At 42.2% G+C, this 23,463-nt stretch overlaps 1 protein-coding gene across 2 annotated transcripts in view; it reads right to left on the reverse strand.

Annotated features, from left to right (window-relative positions):
• Positions 1 to 236: 236 nt before the first annotated feature.
• Positions 237 to 23,463, reverse strand: part of RSF1 (remodeling and spacing factor 1) — a 67,140-nt gene continuing 43,913 nt past the window's right edge. The window contains exons 9-16 of one of the 2 annotated variants that reach the window (XM_051608647.1): positions 23,082 to 23,161; positions 20,968 to 21,022; positions 19,586 to 19,695; positions 16,992 to 17,059; positions 15,713 to 15,920; positions 12,623 to 12,846; positions 10,369 to 10,560; positions 237 to 8,160 (exon numbers count right to left, since the gene is read on the reverse strand). In XM_051608647.1, the coding sequence (XP_051464607.1) occupies positions 7,586 to 8,160; positions 10,369 to 10,560; positions 12,623 to 12,846; positions 15,713 to 15,920; positions 16,992 to 17,059; positions 19,586 to 19,695; positions 20,968 to 21,022; positions 23,082 to 23,161 (1,512 nt within the window). In that variant the 3' untranslated portion in view covers positions 237 to 7,585. The other variant, XM_051608649.1, reaches the window with a different exon arrangement.

The raw sequence follows: 23,463 nt of genomic DNA on the forward strand, positions 1-23,463 counted from the left end.
TCTTCCCCACCATCAGCCAGAGCTGGTCAGAGAAAGAAAAACTCTTGTCAGTTGAGCTGCCACCACAATACCAACTTCAAACAGGAGTTCTCCATCCCCCTGGCAGGCAGTGGCACTGCCACAGGCTGGAACAATCCACCACACTCATTCTAAAAGTGATAAAGAAACGTGTGTGCACGTGTGATGACCCTTAAAAAAACTGCTCCTTCAATACACACTATACCTTGTACATCAAATTATTTCAATTTTTTGTTTTTATTATGACAATTTACATGTCATATTTATATGAAAGAAATGACAGTAGATATTATAACAAAAACATTATGAAAGAAAAGTTACACAATTAGGCCTACAAGCTATAAAATGGCTTCAGGCCCAGCTTATACACAAAGAGTTCTGACCAGACTGTAGTGAGAGACAATGCTGAACAAGTCATTAACAAAAATATTGGCACCAGCCTTAACGTTATTATTATTATTTTTTTTACTTCATTTACAAGGAATACAGTATTTAAACAGTTGTGTACTGCAAATCTAAAAACATGAGCTGTTAATAAACTGCAGTTAACCCTTTGAGCACTGAGGCCACCATGACTTCCATTGAAAAAAAAGGCTTAATGCATCATGCACGTGATACCAGTGGTGTGTGGGGGGGAAATGACAGTGAAAGCACCACCCAATTTATGTGCAACAAGAATAACACTTCCAGTTTTTTCAGCATATCTCCCCCCAACCCCACCCCACACACACACAGTGTGTGTCCCCTCAGTCCTTTCCCTTTGAGATTGTAGCAAGTCATGATTGAAGAGAGACTGAAAAAAGTTCAGGACTCAAGAAACGCAAGGATTAAACTCTACACAGCAAAGAGCTCAGCTTGTGGAACTTTTACCATGTTAATTCTTTAGAGAAAGAAAACAAAAAATGAGGCCAACTGTGAGTGAGACCATTTTTTAAGGGACTGAAGGGCTTTTTTGCAAACATACAAACAGCACACACAGGAGTAAGACAAAACTGTATTTCATGTGAGTACATCTTCAATTTGAAGAGCCTTATCTGGCAGGTTTCATCTAATACTCACAGAATGCTGAAGGACAACCCTTCTGCTGGCAGGTAACCTGTCCTGTGTTACCTGGGACACAGGATGTGCCTGGTGTTTGTCTCAGGTACAGGATCTGTGCCTGTCTGAGAACTGTTGTGCCCTCGGAACGGCGACGTGGCGCTTCTGAATTGGTCACAGACCATCTCCTGGCTGCTGCAGGAGGGCTGTGAAGCACAGGTAGGAACTAGCAACCACATTGGCATTAACAACAAATATTCTCATGGGAGTTAGGGGGAGGAGTACCATTTTAATTCATATAGTCTAGGAATAAGAGACTGTACACAATTTTAGAGTCCATATAACGAGTATGAGATGGAAAACTAAACAAGGCTTACAACTTTATGATTTGATTGCCTGTTCTACCACTACATTGAGCAGCAGATTAGTAGCTATTAAGGACTTTAAACTGCTCTAACCAATGGTGCACTGGTAACTAGGCCTATCATATGTTTTAGCAGAAGGACTTTATCCCCATGGAATCATTGAAGTCAAATTCTGACAGACTAATCAAAGTTTAGTTGTGCGGGACACAGTAAGAGGAACAAACAACAAAGCAAACAGTGTGGACTCCAACCTATGTTCCCAGAGGCAAACAAACATTGCCATAACACTCTATGGGCTGATTCTAATTTTCTCCACATCCATATTGTGCTGATGGAACGTTACTGACCCCCTCAAGGAAGGAGACCTCAGGTAGCTTTTTCCTGTTGCTTTGAAAGTCAGGATGAGAAAAGGAGGGTATTGGGATGATTCTCTTTAAGGGAGGCCTTCCAGTGGAAATACAGTCTGTAATGGGAGAGTCAGAAGCAATTTTCAGGCCTGAGACCTCTCTTGCAAATTGCATGGGTTTGCATACACATTTTTCTGTTCCACTTCCCTCCATCCATTCCCCATCTCCTGCTCTTACTGAACCAGCACATCCAAACAGCAGGAGAAACCAGCTCTGTCTGCACCTGGGGAACCAGTGAGACTGACTATACACAAAGTGCTGCAAAGTGCAGAAGGAAACCAGCCGAGCGAGAGAGCCACCCCATCGCTCCGTGCTCCTTCCTAACCTTTGGGGTTATATGTAGCCATAGTAGATCTATTCACCAACACCTGTGCCTTCATCAAGCACGTGTCCCCCCCTAACTGCTGTATTGTCCCCTCTCCTGCTCTTCAGCTCAGGTGTGGGGTGCCAGCATTTACAAAATGATAGTCAAAAACCCAAGTTGTAGGACTTCCTTTTAATTGCAGTTCAATCTGGAGCCTTTACACCACATACTCAATTATAAAAACTTCTTACCTACTTTTAGAGTGTTCTATTCTTTCCCCCAGAAGCTGTACAGAGTCCTTGAAGTGTCATACTAAGCAATATACATCTTTTGCAATATACAAAATAAGTTAAATTACTCTGAAGCATCAGGACAATCCATTCCCAAGCACACGGTTTTGCCCCTTGGAACTATCTCAGTTAGTTTACACCTAACCTAAAATAACAGCTTGGTAAGTGACACACCTTTTCAAAAGTGACTAGTAATCTTCAGTACCCCAACTGCTGGCTGCCCAGCTTCAGAAATTGTTTTCAAGTGATAAAAATTTCTGAAGCTAGACCTCTCTGCTATGTCTCAGATTGGATACCTAACTCTATAAAGCACCAAAAATAAGTCATATAAAATTTTTCTTACGTGAGTAAATAGTGGAAAAAAATAAGGATAATTTCTGTTGGATTTTTTTTATTTTCTGCCAACATTTTAAGTGAGATATAGTCCCTATCCCAACTGTTAAGCAAGGGTAGGAAGAAAAGACTTCCAGGAAATGTGGACTTGATCCTGCAAATCCTCATGGCAGACAATATCCTGGATGCTTCCACAGAAGTTTTGAACACTTAAGGAATTGCAGAATTGGGCTCCTTCACATGAATTGCTGGTTTCCCCCACCTTATTCAACACATTATTTTTTTTATCAGGAAGTTACTGTTTTGGTTGAAGATACTTAAATCTATTATATATCTATTTATATATTTCAGGATTTTCTATACCTAGTGAATTGGAAGCTTACATCAAATGTAAATACATATGTAGGGTGCAAACTGTACATTATATCCATAAGCCTGTGAGTAGTAGTCACTGCACATGTACCAAAACCAAGTTTCAAGGCCCATGTGTTGCCATTTTGAAGATGATACAAATCTCTTTGTCAGACCAGTTCTGGGGGGCTAACATCACTGCCACCATTTATTTACATGACTGTGTGCATTGCAAATTTAAAAAGCAGGTGCCACCAAAACTCCTCATTTACTGTTGATAAAAGAAGGCTGTGAACTTCTTTGAAAGTTCAGGCCAGGCTTTTCTATTGATGAGCATTGGAAACCAAGTTATAAGTGCCTGAAAACAGGTATAAAATGCACACCCTGATAATGAACTATTAAGATTATTTAACAGTTGCAGCACTTGGATACCCATGTAGTTCAAATGACAGATGTGAAGACAAATCAGAACAATGCTACCCTAGCACACAATTTCTCTTGTGTGAACATACATTTTTTCCTCCTTTTTTCTTTTGAGTAAGTTCTTTCACCAAGAGTTCAGACACAGCAATTAGAGAACAGAAGGGAACAGAAAATGAGTCCAACTCAGTTATTAGCTCCTGCTCTATGACACTTTAAACCAAAGAAATCTTGAAGGTGATACACTTACATAGGAACAATTTAGAAAAAAAAGCATCTCAAGTGCTTTTATAACAGAGCAATCTTTTCATTAAAAAAAAATCAGGAAGCTGCAGTGACTTTAGAATGCAATTCAACATGTATGAAGTCAAACTCTCAAAGACTTGATTGTTCAGCACTGATCTTCCTACAAGATTCCACCACTAAGGGTTTTCTGTAGTTTGATGATACCATTTTCTATTTTAAAATCAAGAATACACTCAGGTTTACAAGACTCAGGAACTAGATGACAGCAACTGTGATGAAACCGAGTTCTTAACTCTACCCCCCTCCTGGTTAGACTAATGCAGCACAGTCACTAATTACAGAGTGAACCACCTGTGCACTTTGTGTTGCCAAGAATCACACGCTGGTAGCAACGTGCAAGAAACCCAACAGCCAGCCTTTGTCTTGGTGACACAAACCAGTCCATCCTTCCACTCCACTTAAAGATTCTTCCCCTCACCAGTGCTAGTTAAATTGCACATAGAAATCAATTTGCTTTGTTCCGAAGCAGTTATACTCTGAAGAGTTTGCAGTTAAAGCTTTGAAGGACAACCTGTGTGGAATAAACAAGAGTTTGTTGAATAACTGCTTTGTTACTTTCAGGCAATGCCTGCTTGTTCTTGTACTTTTAAATCCAGGATGTTGAAAAAATCCCTGGCCAGTTTTCACTCTTTTCCTCATATGGTTTGAGCTTTCTGTTTGCTCAAAGACACACCTGAAATCACTATTCAAAGACATTTAAATTCTGATCTCACAAGTACAGAAAAACACGAGATGCTGAGGACACCAGGAGAACATTTCCACGCTGGAATCACAGATACATACTGTAACAGCATGAACCCTGTGCAGCAGTCAGCTGGCCTCATGTCATGAAGTGGCATCTTTCCAAAGAGGAGACTGTACATTTCCCATCAAGCAGGAAGCCTTAGAAATGAGAAAAATACGAGTTTGAACATGCTAAGAGTTTCTAGTGCATTTTCTGAAGTTGTCAGTTACACAACATTCCCAGTGGTCTAAGGGAGAACTCAGGATCTTGGGGGGTGAAGCTGTCTCAGGTACCAAAGGGGATTTGTTGGGAGACAGAAAGTTGTTTTTGAAAAGCAACAGGTACAAAGTAAAATTTGGTATCATCCTGTCATTCCCAATTTTTAAAACATGACACTCCTGATGCAGGCTTCAGTGCCCCAGTTCTGCTTCCTGGTCCTTCCTGCTTCCACATCACTCCCTACCACAGTACCCAGCTTTTTTTCCTGGCTGGTAAATTCAGTATCTTAACTCTATTATTTTCTTACATTCACAACTACTTGCCCACGAAGTATTTAACATTTGGGATTGACTCTCCATGCAGGAATGCTTGCTGCAGCACTTAACAGATACTAAAAGGCTCCACCAGGCAGCAAAAGGAAGATTATGGCACTACCAAAACAAGTGAGAAACTAGTGGCTGCCCAGTGTTGCTGCAAGCTCATCAGACAGGTTGCACTGCACATGCTAAAAATGCTCAGCAATTATTAACATTGAAAAGTGGAAGCTTTATGTTCTTGCTTGTTTTCAAACACAAGTATGTTAGAAATGTAGAAGCACTACATTTATGCATCCCCTAGGCAAAGAAAAAACACTAGAGTAGCTTAAAATGCTACATATGCTTTTTAACAACTTATTCTAAACTTTTGTGGCTTTTCTCTACCCTGTTTTAATATCTCTTAATAGTTAACATTGATAAGGTGGAAAAAGATTTAATCTTTGATGGAATTAAGTTCTTATTTGGGAAAAGAGTGATTTCTCATCTGTTTAAAAATCACAAGCTTGCTTAGCACAGCAGACACTGAGCAAGTTCCACCTTCTTGCAGCTCTGATGATCCTAGTTTGATAGCAGCATGTGTGCACTGCTGGAACCCACACGAGTAGGAGCCATGGAGTGGTTCTGATTAAACTCATGGAGAAAGAGGTGGGGAAACAAAACCAAGACTTTCAAGGCCAGAAGGCAGGTAATTTTTGGATCTATGTTTTCTACAGAGGTATTCAGTAAAGGCCTAATGCCAGCTTTATTACAAGAAAACAGAAGTGCTCAATGACTGACTAGTAAATACAATATAATGGAAGGGAATCAGGTGGGGCAGGAAAGGAGAACTCACTCCTCGGTGGCAGCAGCAGTTTTGGTGCATCCATTGCCAGCAATGGACATAAACACCAGTCAAAAATCCAGATCTCAGAGCAAAAGGATGAACAAATGTGACCTTTTTGGATTTCAACGTCTGGCAGATCTGTTGGAGCTGTGTGCTACAACATTTACAAATGCTACAGCCTGCATCTTAACTCAGAATAAAGAGAAAACTGAATGCCATGCAAAACAGATTTTGACTCTGCTCTTTCTTATGTGCCCTATGTTGGTTTTTAATTGTTTCTTTTGTTGTTGTTTTTTCTTGAATAAAAGCACATATCACTTCATGCCCACTCTAAAGTTGAGGAGGTGTCTTGGAGTCAAGCATTTTCTCTCAGAAATACTGCCTTCTTGAAATCAGTTGGTCACATGACAATTATTAAAATGTATTTTAAGAAAATCCTAACGGCCAAAGGCCAACACTTACATTCAAAACCTGCTAATACATCCAGGCAGCAGAAGAAAAGTCAAAAGAAAAATACACACAAACCCCAAACAGAAAACCTCCAAAAGGAAAACTGTTCCATTTGTTTACTTCAATTTGAAGTAGATATTAAGGACATGAATGGACCAGTCACGGTTTATTTGAGAAACCCCTCAATCCTCTGATGCACTGTCATTCTGTGGTCAGTGTACCAACACATTTCACTCAGAACACTCCCAAGAGTTGGTGAAGCTCCAGTGGCCAGGCAGCTACTGCAGGGTTCTTTTGTCTGTAAAGGTTTGCAGCACGTTAAGATGCCATCCAACTTACAGACCAACTTCCCATCCATCCGTCCTCCCACTAGTGTGCATCGAAGACCATCTGATGGACCATGCAGGAGACAGCTGTGTAAAATTCATGGCTAGTGTGTTTCAACTGTCAAAAACTTCATTACAGTACACTTTACTGTACAAACACTTGAAAGGATGTTTATTAGGAAAGTCTGCAAGTCATAATGGATAGTAGAGTTCTTGTTTATGGTACCTTCTTGGCCTCTAATAATTCTGTTTGCCTCCAGTATTAAAATCAAACTGCTTCCATGAAGGTGATTACTAAAATGAGCTATGGTATGTTAACCTACAACTCACAAAATGCGACAGTACAGACATTAATTTTTTTAACTGTCTGTTAAGTTGTAATCTAAGTTGTGAACATTTAAATATAATATATATCTCATATGAAAAAGCTAAAGCACAAGTGCTTCTGCACATCCCCCCCCCCCACCCCACACCCCTTGAGCCAAACCCACCCCAGTTCCGGTTTGGGCCCTGACCGATTTGGAATGCATTCTTAGGCCACCCATTTCCACAAATTTGTATGCACTCAGGAAATATAAAGTCAAAAATATACAAATCTCTTGTTGTTATAAGGTTTTTGTGAGTGAAATTACCCAGGACCATGGACTTGGAAGGAGAAGGCGAGGGGGGGGGGGGAGGGGGGGGAGGGGAGGGAGTGAGAGAGGGAATTTACAGCAATTCATCTTCAAAGTTCAAAACTGGTCACTTCACAGAAAGACTGCAGGACTGGTGAAATTCTTGCTTCTAAAAAGTGATACTGTAGTGGAGAATTTTCTAGGAAAAATAAAACAGCTTTTAATAACTGGCCCGCTGGTATGAGCTACCGTGGAATAAATTAGCACAAAAATGGAAGTCTTATAACTGTTCACTGTTACAGACGTAATCAACAAGGTCAGTCACTCTCAATAGTTCATCTTCATCTTCCTCTGGCCCTACTGCTTCCTGCCCACTCCCTGTCCCATTGGGCGCCAGGCTGGCACTGGCTGTGCTGTCCTTGGGGACCTGGGTCTTCTCGCTTGGTTTGCCAATCAAGTTCTCAATGGTTTTACCTGGGCTCTGTCCGTTGGTGGAAGGCAAGTCCACCAGGCTGTAGTCCAAAGGGCTCTCTACTTTCCCTACGTTATCAAAGTCATCTTCTTCGTCGCTTTCTATCCGGTAGCAGTGCTTCTTGGTGGTGTCTTGAGGAGCTTGTGGTGCTGGCAGCTTATTTGCAGGAGCGGGGTTTTCCGGGTCCTCGTTAGCGTTTTCGCCGTTGTCTTCGTCGTCTGTTTCGATCCGATTCGGCCGCTTGCGGACGGGCCTCCCTTCCTCTTCCTCATCCTCTCCTCCTTCCTCGGAGTAGTCGTCCGTGCTTCGCCGACGTTTCCGGATCAGTCGCTTTGACTCCTTTGTGGATTCGTCATCTTCAGAGTTCTTAGATGTGTAGCTCTCTGGAACAAGCAGCAGACTTAAAGCCATTAGCAAATCCAAGCCCAAGACAACCCCACCTTTTTTCTTTTTCACCTTTCAGATCCATTAAAAAGTCCTCTCTCTCTCACCACACACATTTCCATCTCCTTCCCCAGGCTCCCCAGCCATGTCAAAACACTTGCATTCATTTTACTTCTTAAACAAACTGCTCAAATAGCAAAGACCAGCCATTTGTTGATACTCTGTTTCCAAGCAGAGGAGCACCAGAGGCTTTGGAGGCAGGTGTGTTCTCCCTAAAATGGAGCCCTGCAGGCCAGGAATAACACAGAACCGTGTCCCTCATCTTGCAGCACCTGCTTTACACCCTTTCAGAAGCTGAGAGCCTGAGTAACAGCTGCCCTGTCACACCAAGATACACACACACAGCTGCACTACACCCCCACCATCCTCCCAAATTGCATACAACTTCTTCCAGGCATATGAACACACCTTAACTGTCCCCTGAAGTTTGCTGCCCTTTACCAGGAGGCCTTTTTTAAAAAATTACTAACTGTAACATTGTCTACACTTTACACTGACCTTTGATGGCTTAGGTGAGAAAAGGTGGAGACTGAAAAATCATGGCAAACACCATCTGCTGTCTCCCTGTGATTTCCAGTAGAAATACACATGAATTGGCATTTTATAGGGTTATTATTTAACGCAGGTTGAAGTTGACAGAGACTCTGTCAGAGTTCCTGTGTTTTCAACATGATGACATTTCCCATAACACTTTTAGTTATTTTATTACACACTGTGGCGACTACGCCAGAGGACTGGAATGGTACCAAATGGCATTGATTTTAATATGCAACAAGCCAGTATCTGAAATCTCCAAGGAAATGGGATTTCCTGGAGAAAAGACCCCATCAGCCAGGCACTATTTAAAATCACAAGTGCAGGCAGCAAACGCCCCTCAGCTGCCTTACAGCAGATTCTTCACAGAGAGCCTATCACAGAATTGTCACCCAAGCAAAACATGCCCCCAAAAAACCCAATGAACACAACAACAACAAAAACACACCCCACCAAAAAACACCCACAAAACCCACCACAATCTCAGCCACTAGAGCATGCCCTGAAGTGCCACATCTATGCATTTCTTGAACACCTCCCAAGGATGGTGGCTTCACCACCTCCCTGGGCAGCCTGTTCCAGTGTTTGACCACTCTTCCAGTATAGAAATTCTTCCTAGTATCCAATCTGAACCTCCCCTGGTGCAACTTCAGACCATCTCCTCTGGTCCTGTTGTTATTTACTTGGAAGAAGAAGCCAACACCCATCTCTGTACAACCTCCCTTCCAGGTAGTTATAGAGGGCCATGAGGTCTCCCCTCAGCCTCCTCCAAACTAAACATCCCCAGTTCCCTCAGCTATTCCTTGTATGACTTGTCCAGCCCCTTCACCAGCCTGGTATTACACCTATACACAGTACTTCTGAGAGCAGACTGTACTGAAGTGTAGGATGAAAGTTTCTAGATACTAGACAGCTGCATTACATACTTGCTTCCCTTCATCCAAGAGGATCCTCCAACACTCTGTAAACTCAGGCCAGCACTTCCAAAACTTACCTACAAATCAGAGGGACTGGGCCTGTCAGCCACAGCCAGTTTTCTGTGGGAGCCTGACATCCACTGCAACCCCTACTGCTCATATCTCTGAAAGCTGGACCTAAGGTCTCAGAGGCTGGGTGCCCCGAAGGCAAAGCACCCAAGGTCAGTGGTTGCTTTTGTAAAAGCTGATTTTGCATCACAACACACACCAGTTGCTCATGGTGTGACTGCCATTGCTGAGTGCAGGCTTCCTCTGTGCTCATCACAGCTCCTTCAAACAGAGATGGAATGAGTCTTCACCACCAGCACAAATACAAGGGCACCAGAAGTAATACCCTTACTCTTCCAAAAGAGAATTTTTAAAGTGGTGGAACAGTTATGTCACTGCCAATTTTGCAATCCCAGCACTCCATGCCAGCAACAGTAAATTCAGACCTGGAAGTCAGGATCAGGGACAACGGTAACTCTGAGAAGGGACCGTAACAGCGCATATAAAGTTTCAGAAGGAAACAGTTTCTGAGAAACATCAAGGAACTCTAGAAAGAATATTCTCTGAAATCTCAATTATCTACAGTTTTCTCTTCATGCTACTGCTGACATGTACCAGCTCCTGCAAATGGTGGACTGTTTATTTTACCTTCACTATCTGAAGTGGAGAGCCTGCGTTTATGAACTCTTCTTAACTCCTTCCCGTACCGGACACTTTTCTGTGAGCCATCACTTTCTGAATCTTCCTTATAATTAACTTGTCTCTTCTGATTCCGTCTTGATCTTCTCCTCCTCGTTTCCAGGTAATCATCATCACTGTAATCTGAGTAATCACCACTCTCTGCAGAGAAGAAAACACTGACGTGGGTTATTCCATCAAAGCAAAACTGCACCATTTAGATGAGCTTTAGACCAGCACCAATGAATCATCTGCTCTTCCAGCACAGGAGTCTCAACTATCACACCTCATTACCCTGACCCTTTCCAGGCTCATGCATCAGCTCCCCTATTCATCACCAGTGCAGAATTAATTGATTTTAGAATCTTCTCTTTCCTGTCTCCCTCAAACTCCTCCAGAAGTAGGTTTCCTTCCAGTGTTTTTGTTCCCTCATCTCTAGTGGTGCCAAAGATGCCTCCTCTGCAATTCCTGAGAGCTGCAACAACCTTCCTGAATTGGAGTTGATGATGCACATTTCCACTGACACTGGAAAGTCCTCTCTGTCTTTAAAATTTAAATAAATTGTACTCTACTAGGTAGATGAAAAAAATCACCAGGTGATCTCATTCCAAGTGAGATCTAAGTTATAGAATTTAAATTAAAATAAAAAAATCAGTCTCACTTGATCATAAGTTTGCTTCAACAGGAACTGTATAGAAGAAACTCAGCATCATTCACAGTTCTTCCTGCACTAGTCTACTGCAGCTAGTGTCTTTAAGAATAAAATTGAGGCATATCAGCTGAAAATAGCCTTGAATCACTTTTAGTTGCTTTTTCACTGAGTTGTGCCAGAACAATTATCCCAAGATCCATTTCTAGACATGTCACACACTCTTCCTAAGTTAGCAATTGATAGGAGTCACAGATAGAAGTGGCATCCTCCTTACTTGCTAAAAAATTAGAGAAAGAATCAGAACAAGCCAACAAAAATAACCACCTTCAGAAAGAAACTCCATCACTGGAGACTGAAAACAAAGCCACTCACAGGTACCTTATGTCCTTAGCTCAAAATAGGCTCAAAGCAGGATCCTGAGGGACAACAGTGGGGGTAAAAGAGAAAAACACAGTTAAGACTATACCCTTAGATATATATGGAATGATACTGGACTCAGCTGAGTCTATCACAGATGGGTGTCCAGCAGGGAACAAACAGTTGCTCCTGTGCATTCTAGAACAAATGAGCAATCTCTTTAGACTGCTGTCAATGCCTTCACTGACACCAACTCATGAGAACTGCAACAATGCTTTCAGAACAGGGAGACAACAACTAATAGCACAAAGCCATCTTCATCTGTCCATGCATGAACCCTTCTTCTGCAAACCAGTACTTCAAAGCAACTTCCTCCAACATGTTCATCCTCTCTATTCTAGAGACAGACAAAACACTGGAAAGGCAACACACACTGCAAGAAGTTAATACTCCAGTGCACTTAGCATCTTAAATTCACAATGAAAATACATTAAAATAAGTGCTTATATATATGGCACTTTCTAGGACTGAGTCTCAAATGAAGCAGAAACAAGGACAGTCTTCAGAGAAAGATGCTAATGATGGAAAGGGTTAAGGTACTTTTCTCACACTTGAAACTGTGAAAACAGAAAACAAATGAAGTGAATTATTAGGTTCTTCTGTGATGCAAGTGTCTTCAGTTATTAAAGATAAAAAGAGTAATGGTAGAAGAAAGAGAGATTCAAGGTGTTACAGTCTGCTTTCAAGCCTGGCAGAGAACACAGAATGCCATAAAACCAAAGGAATTTTATTCCATACAAAGTCAGGGAAAATGTTTCTTTCAGAGGCTTTTTCAAAGGTGTCGGGAAGGTTTTTACATAACTATAAAGAAGTCTGTTTTTGCCTCCACCCTTTTTCTTCCCTGCAATTATGTGTGAAACAGCAAGGTGCAGACTACCTTACACTGTCCACCAAGGTGCCCTTTTGAATCATAGCACAAGCATTCCTTTACATTACTTCAGTTACTGAAATCATCAAGACCTTAGAACTCAAGACCAGCTTCCTGCAGAATATGCACTGCAGAACAAGCAGCAAACTCCTCTCCAGCAAAAATGGCATCTGACTTGACCAAAGCAAGCAAACAAGTCAGTGTCAGTCGTGACAGGAAACCCAGACTTCCACCCTTCCTCTCTCCAGTCCAGAGTACTGAATATATCTAGGACTTGTTCTACTCACCAGACTCTCTGCTTGAATTTTCCTCAGAATCTTCTTCTTCATCATCTTCAGAATATTTTTTCTTGACTGTTTTCCTTCGTAACCTCCTGCTTTGCCTCATGGGCCTGGAGAGGTGTCGCCTGGATATGCGGGCACAGAACTCTGAATCACTGTCTTCGTTTGATGGGGGGTCATCTTCACTCTCATCCAGATTTTCCTCTGATATAACAAACTCATCCTGAGATCTGTTCAGAGACAGACCACAGACAACGGAGACAGATATCAGAACAAAGGATCAAAACCACTTGTATTTTACAAGCAAGTTGTCTATGGAAAATAAGTACTGTCTTTCAAAAAAAGCCCCTGCACAAATCTTATAGTAACCATAGAATCATCAAGGTTGGAAGAGACCTTCAAGATCATCAAAGTCCAACTGTCTGCCCTACAACCCTCAATCACTAAACCATCTCCCAAAACACCATGTCCATCTGTTTCCCAAAACACCTCCAGGGACAGTGCCTCCACCACCTCCCTGGGCAGCCTGTTCCAAGGCCTCACCATTCCTGCTGTGAATAATTTTTTTCTAGTATCCAACCTGAACCTCCCCTGGTGCAACTTGACCCCATTTCCTCTTGTCCTTTTGCTGGTCACTAGGGAGAAGAGGCCACCACCCACCTCACCACAACCTCCTCTCAGGTAGTTGCAGAGAGCAATGAGCTCTCCCCTCAGTCTCCTCTTCTCCAGGCTGAACAGCCCCAGCTCCCTCAGCCTCTCCTCATCAGCCCTGTTCTTCAGACCCCTCATCAGCCTCGTTGCCCTTCTCTGCACCCTCTCCAGCACCTCCATGTCCTTCCTATCCTGCTGTGCCCAGAGCTGTACCCAGGGCTAGAGGTGCAGCCTCACCAAGGCTCAGTAGAGGGGCAGGATCACCTCCCTGGTCCTGCTGGTCACACTATTCCTCATGCAGGGCAGAATGCATAACGTGGGGCAAAGATCCAGAGGCAGAAAACTGCCCTCACTGGCATAAGGTTTCAGCTGTGCACCTGGGATACAGCTTTGCAGTGCATTACACAGCAATCAGAGCAGCAGGTGAACAGAAACTGTCAAACTGAGACTGGAGATGACATTTACACAGGACAGATTCCAGAGGGTTCCTACAGTACATGCAATGTTAACATCTTCAGAGCAGGAACTACAGAAGGGAAAAAAAATAACCCACCATGTTCTGGCAGAGATGACCTTCTCTTCATGAACCAAGCCCTGTTCTACACAATCTCTGAGAATTCAAATTTTGTGTCTTAGGACAGAACTATTGCCCTCATTTAAGCTGGACATGAGCTGCCAGTGAGGGCTGGAGCCCAGAGGGGCAATTGTGTCCTGGGCTGCATCAACAGAAGTGTGGCCAGCAGGGCCAGGGAGGGGATTCTGCCCCTCTGCTCTGCTCTGGTGAGACCCCACCTGGATTACTGTGTACAGTTCTGGAGCCCTCAGCACAGGAAAGACATGGAGATGTTGGAGAGGGGCCAGAAAAGGGCCACAAAGATCATATGATCCAAAGGCTGGAGCAGCTCTGATGTGAAGACAGGCTGGGAGAGTTGGGGTGTTCAGCCTGGAGAAGAGAAGGCTCCAGGGAGACCTTAGAGCACCTTCCAGTGCCTGAAGGGGCTCCAGGAAAGCTGGGGAGGGGCTTTTCACCAGAGAGGGCAGTGACAGGACAAGGGGTGATGGTTTTAAACTGAAAGAGGGGAGACTTAAGTTAGATATTAGAAAGAAATCCTTCACCATGAGGGTAGTAAGGTGCTGGTATAGGTTGCCTAGGAAGGTCGTGCAAGTCCCCTCCTTGGAGGTGTTCAAGGCCAGGTTGGATGGGTCTTTGTGCAACCTGGTCGGTCTAGGGGGTCACTGCAAGGGGGTTGAAACTCTTTAAGGTCCCTTCCAGCCTTAACCATTCTATGATTCTACAGTTCTCACAAACTTATCAGCTTGTAGCACTCCTAGAATTTCCAAAGTGAGAAGATGCTTTTTTACAAACCGTTGGGCTCTGAAGGTACAGTCACTTGCAGGTGGCCACCAACTGAATGTCAATTCCAGCCTAACATCAAGAAGGCACTCAGCAGAGGATGGAGTTGAAAATGCATGAGCACACTTCACCAAATCAATGGACTATTATTTCTGTGAGGCTTCTGCAAGCTACACTCATTGATTGGAAATTTCCAGCACATGTAGCTTGGCCATTCAGGGTGCCACTGGAGTGTTCTCAGCACAGTTGTAAGTGAAAAACAAAGCTCTAAATTTGCATCTGTGCTGTACAGATTATCCATACACTTAGTGAACTGACTCAGTGACTGGTGTAAAGCTTTAAATGTTGATGGTAAAGAGCCTAGACCTCATGCTCCATTATGTTCATTAAGGCACATAAAATATGTCTAAAATTATTATTACTTTTTTTGACATTAGGAATTCCCCAGACTGAATGATGTGAAATTCCATGGAAAGACAGATTCAGTTAGCCAGAGGAATGTTCATTTAGCATTTCAAGCTTCACAGGATAGGTATTTGTTTTCTACAATATAAACCACTTCTATGGCTGTTTCTGAGCTCTCTCCTAGAGAGCAGAAATCAAAAATTAGTTTCAGAACCTGCATTTCAAGTTCTCTATGTTCTAAATGGGGTCATCTTACTCTTCCAATTTCTAAATGACTATCAGGCCCAATAGAAATCCCACAAAACAGGACATATTTTCAAGAGGAAACAACCAGTCTCATTTTAGCTTCACTGCTGGTAAGGATTTCTGCTCAACAGTCACACCAGTCAGAGGACTGAGCCCATCTGGCTCCCTCACTAACATAACCATGGCCTCAAACACACCAGTAACATTTCCAGAACATCTTTTGCCTAAAATACAGAGTGAATGATTTCAGCACATGGATCCAGAATGCACTTTTTCCAGGACAATGATGTGCCCCTAGGCCAGGAGGACTTTTCCTGGCCCTGCTCATTCCTGTTCCAGCACTGGGCACATGCTCCTAATGATTGTTTCAGGGGCACTGCAGAGTCACAGAAGCCTGTAGCAGTCTGTGACATGTGGTGGAAGTTAAATTGCAGACCTACCCATCACTGATCTTGAATTCATCCTCGCTCTCTTCTTCATCCAAGTTACTGTCACTATCCAAGTCATTTAGTCGCCGTCGTTTCTTGCGTCGTGCTGCAGCAGCCCTTTGTGGTCGCTTGTTTTCCTTCCTTTCTTCCTCTAGGATTGTGGAAATGTCTTTTCCACGGTGACCTGTGATATTAGACATGTCTTTGCCTCTGCCAATGCCTGGATTCAGTGTTGGAAATGGAAAAAAAGAGCAAGTTTATTTTTTGTTTAACTTTCTGCATACCTTTCTTCCGTGCTTCGAGCTTCAGTTCCTTTTCTGTGAAGCAGAGTATTGTTTTTGTCATGCAAGACTCTGTCTGGAGTTTTGTTTCTGACACACACAGCCCCAGCTGTGGTCACTTGGAAATACACGAGGTCCACGCAGAGGTCAGCCTTTTAATACTCAACCCCAACCCAGCTGGTTACCAACACCAGTGCCTTTGAGTAGGGCAGCCAGCAGAGAAGACATCATCTTCATAGCACTGAATATCCTTCTTCCTGGGAGATGAAGTGTTTAAGTTGCTGTTTGGCCAGAGAGTGGAGTTTCTGAAAAGCTTGTGTCACACAGACAAGCCACCCTATTTTCAGATTGTCTGAGCACACCACTTCTGAAAACAGGGGTCTTAATTGACTTCCACAGGCCAAACAACTGAGGGAGAACATTTCATGGCAAGTTAAGATGATGCAGAAGCATAAAACCATCCAAATCTCTCATACAGAGTTGAAGATCTCTCTTTTGGTCCAAGGGAGACTGTTCCCCACATCCCCTGTGTTGCATTAACAGGCAGCAAAGAACATTGTTTCACTTCATTCACATTCAGCTGAGAAGTGTTTATAGATCTGGATTAATATTTTTAAGATGACTTTGTAGACCCAGTCTTTTGAGGGGGCCCAACTGCAGACCACCTGATGTGCCCAAGGGGACAAATGTCCATAGCACTGGCTGCCATTCCCATCTCAAACCCAAAACTTAGCAACTTCATTTTAGGAGTTTTCTTGATATGCTTATTCATTGCATTCATATATCAAAACATTTAACTATCAAGACCAAACACTTTTTGGCATCTTTTGGCAGCCAGGGATGGGCATTCCCAAGGGAAATTATTAGTCTAAGTCCAAAAACAGGGAGTAAAAACTGGAAACAACAAAGTTAAATGGAGAGGATTGTATTTATTGCCTCTCAGATCAAAATAAATTTGGTATCAACCCTCTCACCCTTGCAATGAAGAACAAATAACACCAGAAACATACCTCCTCCATCAGCCTCCTTGATATCATCTTCAATTGCCTCATCAATTGCTTCATCAAATTCATCAAACCTAAAAGTAACAGCTTTCATTTACCACTTTGAAATGAACCTTAATTCAATGATATTATTAAAACATACCTGCAAATCTAAAATTGCTCTAAGAATTGGCACTGCACAGACAATGGCCTGGATATATAATAAAATAACAATAGGTGGGATTGATGATAGTAATTTCTTAAAAGGTGTCTTTCTCATTTCTACTTCCTAGCAGATATTTATCACTGTCTGGTTGTCTTACTACTGATTTATGTCAACAGAAATACACTTTTATTGTACATGGCATACCACTGAATTTAACAATATAATTTAAAAGTTCTTTAAAGAGGGTATCAGTGGCATTTTTCACACCAAGTATTAGTCATTTTTCCACACCTTTCATTAGATGACACACACACTACTAATCTGCAAAACAGACTTTCTGAAAAGCACCTATTAGAGTCGAAGTAAAATTATTCACCCTGTCTAAATTTTCCTTGAAAACTTATTTCAGATACCTTCTTTCTCCCTGTAAAGCTCGTGGTAATTATACTTTATGGATCTCTAACATCCTAAGCTGAGCAGTTAAAACAATGTACTCAGTTCTTTGAAGTTATATACAGATGTAATGTTACATAGCTAAGTAGGACACACAAAAGCAAAACATTTGAGTATGTCCTGTAGAAGCTTTTATAAAACTGCATAAGGCTGAGTAATTCATTTAAAGGGAACAGCAAGTGGGGGAAAAAGGATCCAGTCCTTGCACTCAGATGACTTCCATTTGTTTCTTCAATCCTGAATTCAGGTTTCATAAACAAATATGGTTACCTGTGTAACTGAATAGATGCCTTGAGATGTAACATGCAAAAGTCCACATTTTACTAACTATACAGGAAAGACACTCCCTGCTGAAGGCAAGCACACACAATTCTCTGACACCAGCAGGAGGTCACTGCAGACATGAATTTCAAGTGACACACTGACACCTGTAATACTTTCAACAGCTCAAAGTTATGTCTGTGATGGAGTCTGTAAGAAAGATGCTGTTACTCTGCATCAGAAGATTGATTTTTCCAGAACATTATACAAAACATTATCTCCGATACAAATTATTGTCTTTGTACAACATGTGTCCTGCTGAAGTCACACCAGTTACTCTACAGGCAAGGTTTGTTTTTCTCCTGCTCAGATGCTGCCTGACCTATCATGAACACAACAACAAATCTATATGCCTAGGGCATAATGTTCCTTACAGAAATACTTAATTGCACAAAGCTGCAATGGCATTTTTATTACTGTGGCTTCTAAGAGGAGAGATTTTGGTTAGACATTAGGAGGAAATTGTTTAGTGTGAGGCTGGTGAGACACTGGCCCAGGTTGCCCAGAGAAGCTGTGGCTGCCCCATCCCTGGAAGTGCTCAAGGTTGGATGGGGCTTGGAGCAACCTGCTCTAGTGGGAGGTGTCCCTGCCCATGCAGGGGGGTTGGAACTAGATGGTCTTTAAAGCCCCTTCCAACCTCAACCATTCTGTGATTCTGCTGTTCATTTCAAAAGCCACCAAAAATCAACAGCTAAACAAGGTCAGACTGAACAGACTGGAAAACTCTGCATATACAAACACCTCAATAGAAAAACCAGACTGACTATGAGTTTAACCATGGCTATTCTTGGAAGGTTTTGAAAGTTGAAATGTTCTAATTTGTGATTATAAAAGCCTAAAAGACCAAATACATGAAAGGTACTTTTATATATATTTCTCATGCAGGCTCTCACATTCTTCTCTAACCCCAAAAGGCAGCCTGCTTGCCTGGTGGACTGAAGAGGATATGGAGCATCTCAAAGTATTATTTAGAAAACAGTTTATAAAGCACCTTGTTAATACACTAAGAAGGAAAGGTAATATTAGTATCATGCTAAATTTTTGAAACTTTAGTGACCTGTTCTACTTTCAGAATGCACAGAGACTAAATATTGTTGGAATTTTAATGTATTGATTGCATTTTTATCACACTTTCTCCAGAGACGTACAGACAATTTTTAAATGTACTGCCTCATAACTGCATTTTAAGTTTCATGTAAAGAAGCTGTAGGGGGGGAAGGAAGAGGGGATTTTTAAGGCATTTAGACACAAGCATAAGTCTCCCTTTCAAGAGAAAGGAGAGGTTTGATTCACCTGTTTTATCATACTCCAGGAACTGCAGTAACACCAGAACCTTCTCTGGTATTGCTTAACAAAATACCATATGTATCTTATTTTTTTAGGAATCATCCCTTCATTCTGCTACCTCTTATGCTTTTACAACCATCAAGCCTAACCAGCATTCAGGGGAAACAATCACAGAACCACAGAATGGTTAATGTTGGAAGGGATCTTAAAGATCACCAGGTTCCAACCTCTCTGCTATGAGCAGGGACACCTCCCACCAGACCAGGCTGCACAAGCCTCAAAACAAGAAGGAACAAAGACACAAGTGTGCATGAGAAATGGTGGGTTGCCTGAGGAAGAAAAAGACAAGCTATTTAAATGTACAATTTACAAACTATTTAAACAAACTGCCCACCTGTAGCTTATGCACTTTCGGGTTCTGGTAGACCTCCTTTCAAGCAGCTTTGATTTTGGCTTTTTGGAGTCTTTCTTCTTTTCTTCCTGGCCTTCAGGTATTTCTGGCTCCTGTTCACATAAGACAGAAGTGTCAAGGAGCTTTATCTCCCTCCACACTCATGACTGAGCTCAGATACTCAAACGATCTAGAAAGCTCCTACAACCAACACAACACACTTTGGCTTCTAATATGATGACCTGTTACAGCAGAGTTCATGTGAACACTCCCATGTGCTGCCCTTAATGGCTACATTATTGCACAAATTCAGAGTTTCAGGCATCATTGGGATTGTGCTACAACTCTGAGATGTGCCTGAGGTGATACTCCCAGGAGTAGTAAATGCAGCAAGTGAACAAATTGTTCCTAGCATCTCTACATACTGAGCACAAGGACAACTCTACATGGTGCAGCTTCAATGAAGTTCCACACAGGTTAATTTTATGATACTGTTTCCAAGTTACTACTTAAAAAAACACAAGTAAACAACAACAAAAAATAATCCCCAAAAACCCCCCAAACCTGCCCCCAGGCTGAATTTGTCAAATATCTGCTCCCAGGCAGAGACTCATTTGCAAGTTTGTAAAAGCTGTTCTGATTTTTCTGCAATGCAGGAAGAGAGTTGGCTTTATTACAGTCAGTTAGAGTGGAAAGTCTGTGTTTAAAATAAAAACAAGTTTCATTTTAAACTCTTATACAAAGACCAGATTATATTTCAGACAAAGGAATTTGGCCAAGACTTCAAAGGAATCACTTGAAAATGTGTTTCAGAAGTGAGAAGAGGCCATTCTCCCATGAGTAAAAGCATTTTTCCTCTCCTGTCAAGGGGTAACCATATAAAAACATCTGTTAATAACACACTAAACATTTATGGTTTTTAACCACAGACTTCAATATACGTTTGTTGGAGGCTTCTAGTAGATACCACATATTCCTCCCCAAATCATAACCCATTTGTTTTCACCAGTTCCAAAGGACAGCAATGAGAATTAGCTCAGACCTAAATAACTATACAGCAGACACCAGAGTTAAAGAAACTAAATTCACCTTTACAAACTACAGGATGCTAGAGTGCTCTACTCAAAACCCAGCTCTAGTGGGTAGGAAGGTGGTTCTGCAAACCTCCTCTGACACAGGACTCTGTGTGACACTCTAATACACACAATAAAGCTCCCTTGGTTGCTCTGCTAAATTCAATTCAGTTTAAAACAAAAGGTCTAGAATTGTTTCTGACGTGCACACAGACTGATTTGTCCTTCCAAGATGCTACTAGCACTTCTCACACACTTCCCTGAGAAGTTTGGAAAATAAAACAGTAAGACAACACTGACACAGCAACTTACCTGAGGTGGAATGATGTTCTCAATGCTGATACCCACATACACCAACCGCTCTTTTCTGCAGGAGAGAAAAAACAAGCTTACAGAAAGCCTGCAGATATCCACAATAAAGCTGGAATTAGCACTGTTTAAAACTCTTGCTGTGGTTAGTCAGAAGCATAGAAGAGGAAGCTTCAACTCAAACCAGTTACTTTAGTTGGAATTGTGTGCTAAACTGATATGATTACATTTTCCTGCATGCACGATGTAAGGTATTCCCAAAGAGTCCTGGCAAACAACACTACTTGAAGATTGCAGGCACCACAGGAATGCCTGAATTGGGTTGTAAAGAGCAATTGAAAAACAACTGGAAAAAAGTAATCAGGTTTATGCTGTCACCCATAGCTACCAGCAGCCTTGGAGGCACTGAAAGATAAAAGGGGAATTCAAAAATCACATTGATTTGGAAAAATGATGCAATCCAAAGAGGACAAATGCCAGATTTTAGACCTGGGCAGGAGCAATCAATGCTAGAAACATCTGGGAGCAAAGAACTGTCTATGCAGCAGGCTGGTCTTCTGAGTAGCCTTCTGCACTATCCATTTTTATCCAAATAACCTCCTGGAGAAATAATCCAGCATAATATTCTGTTCTTAAACCATGAGCAAGCACGGTTTCTAAAGCAATTCTGACAAAGACTCACAATGGGTTTTAGTTTGTTTTACAGCCAAAAAGACTAAGAACTTTGACAACTTGGTATCAGTGTATCTAGACTGAAATTTCTGGCTGTGTATTTAAGTAATTGGTTTTGTCTCCTCATGCCAGTTCTCCAAGCTGATGGAAATCCTCATCCATCTAAGCACCATGAGACTGGCTGGATGAGGCAGGATTTTGTCACACTCTGTGCAAAATCACTGTGCTCTTGACGATGAATTTAAATAGCCTCTTAAGGCAAGGAATGCAACTGCTAAATGAGTAAGGAACTAGAAATGCACACATTTTAGTATTCAGCAAGTGTTTTTGACAGTTTCCTCCGCTTCTCATGTCTTGTAATGCCAAATATGAAGAGACAAGAATGATGAGTAAAATTCAGCTGTTTTTAACCATGATCAATGAGGCTTTCAAGATCAAGACCTTTCCTTTCCCTGGCCAAAGTACACACTGCTTAATAAATCAGCAAATTAAACAAGCCAATCCTGCAGAGGAAAACAGGAAAAAAAAGGTATTAATTTGATCTATGTACTGGCAAGTCTATGTGAAACCTGAAGTTTCCATTGAGATAAAAAGCTGTGACATAATGCTTGGGGATGAGCAAGAACACAGCTGAGTCACAGGATGGTAGGGGTTGGAAGAGACCTCTGGAGATCATTGAGTCCAACCCCCCCCTGCTGCAGCAGGAACACCAAAGAATCTAGGGCAGGTCACCTAGAAATGCATCCAGATGGGTCCTGGAAGTCTCCAGAAAAGGAGACCCCACAACCTCTCTGGGCAGCGTCTCCCAGGGCTCTGTCACCCTCACAGGAAAGAACTTCCTGTGCTTGAGTTTGCATCCACTGCCCCTTTTCTTTTCACAGGACATGACTAAAAAGAGACTGGCCCCTCCTTCTTGACACCCACCCTTCAGATATTTATAGACATTAATAGTTGGAATTATTGTCTCAGTTTTCTCTTCTCCAGACTAAACAGCCCCAGGTCTCTCAGCCTTTCCTGATCAGACAGATGTTCCAGTCCCTTCATCATCCTCATAGCCCCTTGTTGGACTCCCTCAAGTAAATCCCTGTCCCTCTTGAACTGGGGAGCCCAGAACTGGACACAATACTCCAGGTGAGGCCTCACCAGGGCAGAGTAGAGGGGGAGGAGAACCTCCCTTGACCTGCTAGATCAGTTTCCACCAGACACTTGAACCAAAGTTTAACACAAATGTATTTGCTTCTTCAAGTATTGGGACTTTTTCTCCCTCCTTGCAAGCTTCTCCCTGCACTGTGCCACCAATAATCAGTGGGAAGTCAAAACTGGTCTTGCACCTTCCCAGTTTCATTGCTACTTTCCACCCCAGCCCCCTTGTTATTTAATGCTTGCTCAGTGACTGCTCCCCCTCCTCACAGCAGCTTCCTGTGAACACAACCAAGCAGCAGTACCTGCGTTCTGCACGCTCCTTCTTTTTTAAGACAACATCCAGATCTTGTAATTGTTCTTCTAATTTCTCACAGAGCAATTTCTAAGGGAACGAAACACAGTATTAGTTTCTTTCCTAACAAACTGTTTTCACTTGAACTAACATTCAGACAGTTCATTCACTCTCTGTATTAGTCTAGAAGGTAAGTGCCTTCCAAGCCTGATGGCTCCTCTTCAGAGAACAAGGTTTTATGACAAAAACTTGTCTTCCTAAAGCACGTGTGCTTCACCATGAACTGCTGCAGAATTGCATCCTCCAGTGCTTCCTCCATTTACTGTAGGAAGCAATGTGCCTCAAACAAGTGTAAGAGATGGTTACAATAAACACAATTCTAAGATAGTGCC

The sequence above is a fragment of the Apus apus genome, chromosome 1, assembly GCF_020740795.1.
Source record: "Apus apus isolate bApuApu2 chromosome 1, bApuApu2.pri.cur, whole genome shotgun sequence".
Lineage (NCBI taxonomy): Eukaryota > Metazoa > Chordata > Aves > Apodiformes > Apodidae > Apus > Apus apus.